Genomic DNA, 10,299 nt, shown 5'->3' on the forward strand with positions numbered 1-10,299 from the left:
TATGATTTCAGCCAGCTTAGCAGTTCTCTAAGTGCATGTGTTCCTCCTGCCTTGTTTTCCAAGCCACTGCCATTTGGAGTAACTGCCATATGCTCAGATCACCTCAGAAATCCGTGTCTCTGGGAGCACAGTGTGGCTTTGCGTGGAAAGAACCACGCATTTCTTCCGTGCCTGCACAGAGGACATGCAGAACACTGTCTTCCTTTGGAGGGAGATTGCCACGCTGATCATCCAGGGAAAAGATGTCAAAATGCAATTCTCTGCTGTCCATGGAAACATTTTTAGCATCACAGCCCCATGAAAAAGCTAAACCACTGAGTTGTGAGCTAGATTAAAAAGACCACTCCTTGGATATATTCCCATGGTAAAACTCTTTTATTTCCATGACTAGAAACCACTGATCACAAGGCCATCCAGACTGGTAATGGTTGCACTTCCTTCCGTTCATAAAGCTTTGTTTCCAAAGCACTCTGGGTCATTCCTTGGAGGCTGTCCACCCTGCACTTTGCAGCGGATGAACTTTGATAGAGCAGGGAAAGGCCAGCGAGGAGGGAGGGCTTGACTGTCAGTCTAGCTCCCAGGGCAGCTCTCTCCTGAGGCCAAAGCTGTACCTGCTCGCCTGCAGCTCTGCTCTTGCTGGCCAACACACTTCCACACACTGGTCTATGGCCGCATACCCTGCTGTGGCTGCAAATCCCTCTTTGGAAGGGACACTGCAGGGAACAGGAGGAAGACGAAGAGAAGCAGGCTTTTGCCTGGGGCAGCTCTGGGCACCAGTCCCCTCACAGGTCAAAACTGTCCAGAGGCTTGCAAAGCCAGGGTGCTCTGGGGTGCCCAGGCCAGCGCTGCGAGGGCTACCCAGAGCTGTGCAGGCACCATGCTGTGCTGCGGGGGCGGCTTTTTCAGTCAGGTAGATAGTTTCACTCCCACTTGTCCCTGAGGGGCCTTTTGTTCCATACGTCCTGGTCAGAAAGGCCGGGAGGAGCGCAGGGGAGCTGAGCAGACCTCCAAAAGCTCCTCTCCAGACACGTGGGTCAGGACAATGCTCTCAGCAGTGGGCTTGAGAGCAGGCTGTGCAACAGGAGGGAAGGTACCCCAAAGCTGCTGGGCACCCACACCCTGCTTGGGCTCTGCAGATGCTCTAGGCCAGCAGTGGCAGTGGCTGCAGCTGCAGCGGGACTCGGACCCCCACAGGCAGCAGGAAGACACTGCCCCCATGGTCTGGAGGGGCTCTGGCTGCACAGGGGCTGCTGCAGTGCTGGTAGTGGCACTGCTCATCCTGCATGTCCCAGCTGAGGGGTCCTTGGGCTCCCTGACACTGTCACAGTGAACAGGTTAAAAGAGAGGTGGCCCCTTCCACAACATCCCCCTTAATGTTGCTAGCAGATCCATGGCTGAACCAGGCAATGTCTGTGCTCAAAAGGTGAGATGTTCAGCTGGTGGGGCTTCCTGGGCCCAGGCAGAATAAATGGCTGCAGGACAGAAAGCAGAGCTCCACCTGTGGTGCCTGTAGTTTCTCCATAGGCCATCGAGTAGTGTGCCTGGGAGGCTTCTTTCTTCTCATTGTCTCCATGTCTCTCTTGTCACGTCTGTGTGGGTCTAGTCAGCTTTCTGGTTTTTGGTTTTGGGTAAAGAAACCCACCAGCAATTACAGGCCATGAGCAGTTATGGCCTGGGGAAAGCCCTCATGGTCAGGAGACAGTGAGGTGGAGGCAGCTCCCCCATATGCCCCCTGCAGCCCCTACCTGCTATGGAGTCACCCTGGGCAGTGGCCAGCCAGGGTCACTGCAGCCCCTCCGTGACACAGTGTGACGTCATAGTGCGACATTCCTACCTCACAATGGTGACTGCCACCTTTCAACCTGGGGTCGCCACATGTCCTCCCACTTGTCTCTGAGAGGCTGAGGGGACTCGAGGCACTCTCCAGAGAGTTGCTCTTGCCACTGCTCTGCTTCGGAGGAGCTGTTTTGCAGTGAGGAGAAGGTGGTGTGAGAGGCTACAGCAGGGATAGAACTAAGATGGCAAAATACTTCCCTGCGCCTTGCATGCCTCCAACAATTGAGAATCTCATAAATTCTGGTAAGACCCCATTTCACGAGGGCTGTCAGGGTCAATGACATCTCTGAAAACTGGTGTGGAGCCCCTGAGGCCAGTGGGGGTGGCTGTGAAGGCCTGGTGTCTGCAGGAAAGGGCCTGCTTGACCATGCCGTAGGGCTGAGGGACCCACTTGGCAGCTGTGGCTCCGGGGCTTTTTTACTGACCCAGCCCCTGTGTTCCCTACGGCACCCCAGACAGAAGTTGCCAGTCCTGAGGGTTGCTCCTTGCCTGGCAGTGGGCACTGCCCATCCTGAGCTCCTGGCTGGCTGGAAGAATTGGAGGGGTCTGTGGGCTGTGCAGCATCACTGTGCTGGGAGGTGCGACGTGGGGAAGCTGCACATATATCTGCATATACTCATGTGTTAAAGCTCCTCTGTCCACTTCCATGACTAGAAGGAAAAGACGGGGAGATACGCTAGAGCAGGACAATTGTATGCAACTGCAGAAGATTCAGTTGATAGAGTAGAATCTTAAATATAAAAGATACACCTATTTCTATTGAGAGTATCGTGTCTGGTGACAGGACGAGGGGGAATGGACTAAAGTCGCACCAGGGGAGGTTTAAGTTGGATAGTAGGAAGAACATCTTTACTGAAAGGATTGTTAGGCAGTGGACTAGGCTTCTGAGGAAAGTGGTGAATCACCATCCTTGGAGGTCTTTAAAAGACATTTAGATTTAGAGTTTAGTGATATGGCTTAGTGGAGGACTTGTTAGTGTTAAGCCAGATGTTGGACTAGGTGATATTGGAGGTCTCTTTCAACCTAGATGATTCTGTGATTCCGTGAATCGTTACTTACTAGACTTTTATTACCACAACATCCGCAGCATATCAAACTCTCTGATGAAATAGTTTTTGCGCCAAAGAAATGGCAGATTTCCTGCCGCTTGTCACTGCCACAAGCTGACTAAAAGAATATTATTTCTACAAAGCAGTATACTTGAAAAGAGCAGTGGCAAATGTAGAATGTGCTGACAGAGGATAAATTTGCCCCATTCACTTCAGTCTAAGAGCACGCGACAGAGAAATGACAGCAAATACAGCTCTCTTGAGCACACACAAAGGCACCCAAAAATTCCGGGAGGAAGCAGGCTACATATGTTCCCCAATTCTCTCCTCTGCCATAACTGTAACATCCTATTAACAGGCAGTTTTGCCTTTGGGACATCTTATGTTAGACCATTGAGTTTTGCGCTCTCTGATATGTCCCTCCTTTTTTGAGCATGTTTTTGCTGACACCTGTCAATACACAGGGGACATGGGGAAGCTGCTCCCTGCTGGGGAGACACCAGGGCCTGCCCTGAGCCTCCTAGAGTACACAGCACCGTGCCGTGCCCTCAGTGGTGTGACAGTCCACTGCCAGGTTGGCCTTGGGGATGGGTCACTCCTGGAAAGCTGCACCTGAAAGGCAAGGAGCCCTCTTTGGGGCAGCCTGAGGAGTCCTGCTGCCTCTGCTGGGCTCTAGAGAAGACACCTGTAGAGTGTACATTAGAAATGCATCAGTCCTTGGATAGCAGTGTGCTGAGTGGCTTTGATGTTGCTGTCGGAGAGCTTGACGTGTGTTTTCCTTGGTTTTCCAGAGATTGCTAAGATTTGGGCCAGCACATCCCATTACCTGAGTCAACAGCTGGCTCTCCACCAGGTGAGACTTGCCTCTTCTTCCCTCACACCCTGATGTTCCATGAAGCAATGAGAGCACTTTGTCTTCAAGAGCAGTTATTCTTCCCTCCTTTGGAAGCAGGACCAATGCCCCAGAAGGCCTCAGTAATGCACTGCTGGGCCACGGACTAGCTCCGCTGTCAATTCAGATGCACTGTGAGGTCCAGGCCCAGATTTCAGAAAAAGGGATGGACTTTTCCTGGGGCTTCCTGAGTCCCCCATTGCCAGAGCTGATTACCGAACTGGGCCGGGGTACTACTCCAAGGGGAGTTCCAAGTGTGGGAAGCCCCCTGGTATCTTAGTGAGCCAAAGGACGTGTGTCGGCTTTTCCTGCACTTCCTGGTTCCTCCTTGGGGACAGGGGGTGAGAGGGAAAAGTCCAGGCCGTCCACATCTTCTCCCAGCTCTCCAAGGAACCCGTCTTGCTCAGTTGTATCTCAGGTGTGGATAGGGAACAAAGCACCTTCCCTGCTCTCTGGCAAGTTATCTCTTTGTCCCTGTAAAGCTTCTTCTCATCCACCCTCTTCTGTTTCAGGCTGTCCGCATTCCTGGTCTTGGAACATTCACAGTTGTCACAGAGCAAGTGGCCAACCAGGAAAAGGACATCGTGACTGTTGAGAGACCCGTGTTTCATCTGGCTAAGGCTATTGTGTACAACAATGACCTTCGATACGACTACATAGACGTTCCAGGTAGGAAGACTGAGGACTGAAAGTGGTGTTTGCCCTTGCAGCAGAATATGAGAGCTGTGCTCTGCTGTCCATTGGTGACGCAGCCAAGTACCAAACTCCTGGCGCAACCAGGGAAAAGCTTGTCAAAGCGTGCCTGGTGTGGAACAGAACCAGTCTCTCTGAGTGTTTTAAATAATCCCCAGATGACAGTGCAGCATAACAGTTCACTCTCTTTGACCTGCTTCAACAACAGGTTTTATTCCAGTTTTACTGGAAACGTGTCTTCTTGCCCCATGGTGTTTCAACTCTTCCTCCCACCTTCTGCTGTAGTAGGCCTCGTACAGGCAAATGCCAGAGCTCTTCTTGGCTCTCAACACCTCTTTGCAAGCAGAAAAAGCTTGCAAAATGCAGCTCGTTCCAAAACCCCCTGTCCACAAGGCCTGTAACTTCCAGTTGCTGCTTCCACTGCCACAGCTACCCGAGGACCCTCCGTGGCACCAGGAACTTGGGTCTGTGGTTGGGAGTGTTCCTGTCTAATGATTAGGAGCACACTGCATGTGGACAAGGCTACCGTGGCCTGGCACCATTCAGCTTGCTGTGGGTCCTAGCACCTTTTTCCTCACCAAAACCTGCGGACAAGGATCTTCCTGCCAGTTCTGACCTTTGATTTTAACCAGCTTAGCATCTCTCTAAGAGCGCGTGTTCCTCTTCCCTTGTTTTCCAGGCCACGTGCATTTTGAGGAACTGCCGTATGCTCAGGTCGCCTCAGAAAACAATATTTCTGAGAGCTTAGTGCGGCTTTGCATAGAAAGGAGCACACGTCTCTTCCGTGTCTGCATAGAGGACAGGCAGAACATCGCCTTCCTTTGGAGAGACATTGGCATGCTGATCATCGAGGGCAAGGATGTTAAAATGAAATTCTATGAAGACTTTCTGAAAAAGCTGAATGGGACAACAAATACCTTGGAAGCTCTTCTCATGGTAGGATTTTCATTTTCCCAGCTCTACCCATGGTTCTTCTGAAATGCCTTCCAGGGACTGTGTGGCTGCTTTCTCCTGGCCTGTCGTGCTTCTTCAGCCATTTGGGCTCCTCGTGGTCTGCAGGAAAGCAGGCCCTGTAGAGCACTTCCTTTGCAGGCAGTGGCCTGGCTCTGCAAGAGATCTCCCCGAGAGAGGCCTTGCTTTCTGGCAAAAGGCCAGCATGTCAGTGGGGATCACCGCGCAGCCCAGTGCTTGGGCAGGGAGTGGAGGTGCAGGCAGAGCGAGGCTTGCTGAGGCTGGAGCCCTTAGGCAGCTCTCGGTGGGGCTAAGGTGGACCAAGCAGCCAGCCCTTGCCAGTGTCCCCATCGCCCATTACTTGTTTGTCTCTATTGCAGATGCCAGAGATGAACAATTCTGTCATCTCTCACCTGGACACTGCTGCTTCTCAGACCACTTCTGGACATGTCATTGTCTTTCCAATGTGAGTATGCTTGTTCCTGCTGCTCTCAGCAGAGAAAGAGATCGGCTTCTCAGCTCATGCCTGGGGGGAGGGCTGCCTTGCTGGGCCCTGTGGATTGTGCTTGTGATGGTACTCTTCAGTGCTGGGAGGACTGCTTTGCAGGGAGCTCTGTGGAGAAACGTGGGACAGCAGAAGTGCTTTAGATGACAGTGCTGCTATAGACAAAGAGAGTTTTTTGAGCTCGTTCTCCATCAGCATTCTCCCACTGTTTCTTTTCTCCTGTGAGCGAGATTGCCTTCCGCTTGGGCCCACGGGCTAGAGGAGGAACAGTTCCATGTCCAAAAGGGAGCTTGAGTCTGGTGGGGTTCCACGTTGCTTTGTGAGCTATGAGTTAGAGGTAGCTATGTGTTGGATAGTGGTATGAGTTAGAGAGGAATAAGTTTTTCCCCTGAAGCAGCAGGCAGGATTATTGCGAGGTCAGCCATGCTCACAACAAGGACAGGAGAACATTGGCACAGTGCCCTGTCTTCAGCATGGTTCCTCCCTCTTCCTTCCAGGTACAAGCACGAGACAGTGTTTAAGAAGCCAACTAGGACAGTGAGTCTGAGAGGGCAAGTGAAGCCCATCAAAGAAGACAGGACAGTGAGTCTGGGAGGGCAAGTGAAGCCCAGCAAAGAACAAACGACAGAGAGTCTGAGAGGGAAAGTGAAGCCCATCAAAGAAGACAGGACAGTGAGTCTGGGAGGACAAGTGAAGCCCAGCAAAGAACAAACGACAGAGAGTCTGGGAGGTCAAGTGAAGCCCAGCAAAAAAGACAGGACAGTGAGTCTGGGAGGGGAAGTGAAGCCCAGCAAAGAACAAAGGACAGTGAGTCTGAGAGGGCAAGTGAAGCCCATCAAAGAAGACAGGAAAGTGAGTCTGGGAGGACAAGTGAAGCCCAGCAAAGAAGAAGACCAGACAAAAGGAGGAGAGAGAGGCAAGAAAGGTAAGGGACCCATGGGTTACTTGTAGGGAGTGTAGGATGCCTTCCTTCTTGTCTGGAGGTGATTAGAGCAGAGGTTACCACAGAGTGCCTGAAAAAGCCTGAGACACCTCCTGTGATTCCATCCCATGGTGGGAAAGCTCGAGCAAGCCATTGTGGAACAAGGTTGCGGGACAGCCCTGCACCACAAATGTCCACTGCGAGTGCTGAAGGACAACTTTCCTGTAGCCTCCACTACCCGGCCTGTGCTGCAAACCCCAGAAAACTCTGACTCAGCTTCCTTCCATGCTCTCAGATGCCTCACAAACACTGCCTCTGTTGTGAGCGTGCCTCTGTAGTAAATGCGTGTGCGTGGGACCGATCAACAGATGCAAGAGCTGTCTCCTCTGGTCCTAAGCGATTCCCCACCCCAGAACGACTGTTTGAGGGCATGGGCATCTCCCAGACAGTCCCCCATTTCAGCACATGGTGGAGATTAGGGCATCAAAACGGTATTCCCCAGGGAACAACGGTGCACTATAGCCAGGAAGAAAGAGATGGAGAAAGAGAGTGTCCGAAAAGGCCTACGAGATCTCAGGAAACATGGCTCCGCAGCGACAAAAATGGCCCCTGCCAATGGTGTTGCCACAGGCTTGAGCTGATCTGCATGTCATTCTTGCTGGAACTGGGGCAGAATTGGCACACTATTACCACAACAACAGAGTTGGTTTACTGAAGTTGTCTCCTTTCTTCTTTCCAGAGGATCTTCCCAAGAAGCGCCTCCTTCGTCGAGCAACGCTTTCTCCAGAGAGGTTACCTGCCCTGACAGTAAAGTCAGGGAGCAGACAGAAAGCTCAGAAGACAGAGCGTCATGCCAGGTGAGACTCCTGGAGAGACAAATGAGGGTGCTGCCCTGCTCTTGCCCATGTAGGAGCGCAGTTTCTCCTGGATGCAGAAGCTGTACGAGCTCAAAGTGCAGCTATCCCATCTCCCACTACCTTGTGATTTCTTGCTGCATGGCAAGCATCTTGCAGCATCATTTCTTAGCTGGGTAACTAATGGAAACAGCTCCTTGCAGGACTGGGAGGTTTTGCCTTCCCTCAGACTGCAATGAGCACAGTGTCTCGAGTCTGAAGAGACTTCCCCAGGAGCGATGGTGGAAGAGTGCAGGTGTTCTCCTAGCATCTTTTGGACACTATCGAGTGTTGGTTTGGGCTGGTTCTCAACCACCCAGGCTGTTTCAAGCTCTCTGAGAGACGTGACAGAGACCAGATCAAGCATTCAGGGGCTCTTCAGCCTTTTGCAGTAGAAGCAGATGCACCACTTGGAAGCAGACAATGCAAAACCAGCTCCTCCCACACTCTTGTCACCTTGTCCCCTTGTGTCTTTGCAGTAAGCTTCCGGCCATCCAGGGGAGTTCTGTGAAGGAAAAGAAAGAGGATGAGGAAAAGAAAGTAATTCCTCAAGTGACTCCCAGGATGGTAGACTTTATTTCCAAAACTATTTTGCAGAGGAAAGAGGTACGTGGCATGGACTGCTGCAGAAAGTATGTCTTACTGAACTGTAGAACAGCATCACTCAGTGGACACTGATTCACAGAACATTCTTGACTTGTGCCTTCATGTGACCACTGAGTTGTTTCTTTGGGTGCTTAATTGAAGAGAAGCCCTTTACTGTGTCATTTGAGAAGATGCTTTTTGCTCCCATGATCTTCCTGAAACACACCCAAAGAGCTTACCCAGGGATGCTTCCGATGGGAATATCACTGCATGGCTTGCCCGGGTGGGATAGCCAGCTGTCAGGTTGCTTCCAGCCCCATGATCGCTTAGCTTGCATGGACATTTTTGAAGGGCTCTTCAGGTGACTCTTTGGTTGAGCCTGCAGGAGCATGGGAGCAACCCTGAGCTGACAGAAGGGCAGAAGACTGAGTGAGGGTGGAAGAGAGTGCAGGAAGGGGGGAGACACCCCAGCCCTCCCTCTACAGCATTACTAACTGCCTGTGTTTGCATTTTGCTTATACTCCAGAAAAAGTGCTTTAAGATTGAGGAGACGCTTCCAAAACACATTCAGAATTTCTTGGCTGATGAGGAAAATAAGAACAAAGAGCTGCAGGAAGGTAAAAAGAAACAACCCAAGCCACGTATCCCAGAACTAAGCAAATCGAAAATCAAGAGAGAAGTAGAGACGCCAACAACCGAGGTACTTTGAATTTGTGCACTAAAGGAGCACTTTCCCACCGGGAAACTGAGACTGCAAGGTGTTAGTGTTAGGTCAGAGGTTGGACTCGATGATCTGGAGGTCTCTTCCAACCTAGACAGTTCTGTGATTCTAGCACTCAACCATAGTAGCACTATTGCTGCAGCACTGCAGTGTGGGGGACTGCTGCCTTTGCTGAGCAAGAGAGACCAACAGGGAGTTTTAAGAAAACCCCGGTAGTGCTGGGACATGATCCTGGGAGCGCACCGATGGCCTTGTGCTGGTTGTTTTCCCAGTCCCCCTGGGGTCCCTGGCAGAAGTGGTCTGGAGGGTGCCTGGGACGGTGGGAGGGAGCTGCATGCTGGGAAGTACCAGCACAGCGCTGTGGGGCTATTGTAATGAGTGTAATTCCTGTGCAGGAATCCTCTTCCTCCGAGGAGGAAACTTCCAGCTCTCTGTCTGAGAGCGAATCAGAGCAGTCAAGCCTTGACCTCATAGAGAGAATGATGGGGGAGTGGGACGAGGATGAAGAAGAGCCACCCAGAACCCAGGAGGACAGCCCTGTTCCCCCTAAGCGGTAAGTGTGCAGCAGCTGCAGCTAAGGCCTGGGGTAGTGGAGTGGTGCTGAGGCACCTGTGGGTCAAGGAAGCCAGCCCCTGAGCTATGGGGTTGTTTACAGAGCCCTGGGAAGTCGAAGGAAGTCTGACCTGGCTTAGAGCCCAATGCCAGGGCCCTCTCCACAGCCCAGGGCAGCCAAATGGGGCCTTGCCAGGAAAGGGTGGCTGGTTGAGGGAAGAGGTAGGAGTTTCGCAGCTGAATGGTGAGAGCAACTTTGTCCTTGCTGCTGCAGGAATCTTTCTCCACGGACATGTGGGACCCTAAGGGAGGTGGCGACGTGCATCGTAGGGCAGGTGGCCCGTAAGCAACAGGGAGAGAAAGATGCGGAGAGGGACCTGCAGGAGCAGCTGAAGTGGTAAATTTCTCCGGACGCGGGCAGTATTTCCTCCCATGCAGTGCCCTTCCTCCCACTCCCCCAGCCCTGCTGGAAAGAGGGGCTTTTCCTGGCACCGGCCTTCTGCAGCCCCAGCAGGCGGCCTGCTTGGGAGCCCCGTCTGGGAGTGCTCTCCAGGTGCTCACACCACCTTGTCCTGCTGTGTGCTTGCAGTGAGCTGGCAGTGCTGCAGTGGAATCGGTCAGCAGAAGAGGCGCCGAGCTGCCAACAGCTTTGGCAAATGGGTCACCAGCCTGCACCCCCTGCTGGGCCAAGGCAGAGGAA

At 52.4% G+C, this 10,299-nt stretch overlaps 1 protein-coding gene across 1 annotated transcript; it reads left to right on the forward strand.

Moving 5' to 3' along the window:
- Positions 1–2,018: 2,018 nt before the first annotated feature.
- On the forward strand, positions 2,019–10,000 carry LOC116485562 (coiled-coil domain-containing protein 81-like). Its single transcript, XM_032181062.1, has 11 exons — positions 2,019–2,079; positions 3,677–3,738; positions 4,290–4,446; positions 5,150–5,406; positions 5,802–5,887; positions 6,424–6,851; positions 7,588–7,705; positions 8,221–8,347; positions 8,853–9,026; positions 9,443–9,600; positions 9,874–10,000. The coding sequence occupies exons 1-11, from the start codon at positions 2,019–2,021 to the stop codon at positions 9,998–10,000; spliced, it is 1,755 nt and encodes a 584-aa protein (XP_032036953.1).
- The last annotated feature ends 299 nt before the right edge of the window (positions 10,001–10,299 follow it).

The sequence above is a fragment of the Aythya fuligula genome, chromosome 2, assembly GCF_009819795.1.
Source record: "Aythya fuligula isolate bAytFul2 chromosome 2, bAytFul2.pri, whole genome shotgun sequence".
Taxonomy (NCBI): domain Eukaryota; kingdom Metazoa; phylum Chordata; class Aves; order Anseriformes; family Anatidae; genus Aythya; species Aythya fuligula.

Coding starts and splice junctions, on each gene's coding strand:
- LOC116485562 (XM_032181062.1), top strand. CDS start 2,019: ATGGCAAAATACTTCCCTGCGCCTTGCATGCCTCCAACAATTGAGAAT. Junction 2,080..3,676: donor TGAGAATCTCATAAATTCTG/GTAAGACCCCAT, acceptor TTGGTTTTCCAG/AGATTGCTAAGATTTGGGCC. Junction 5,888..6,423: donor CATGTCATTGTCTTTCCAAT/GTGAGTATGCTT, acceptor TCTTCCTTCCAG/GTACAAGCACGAGACAGTGT.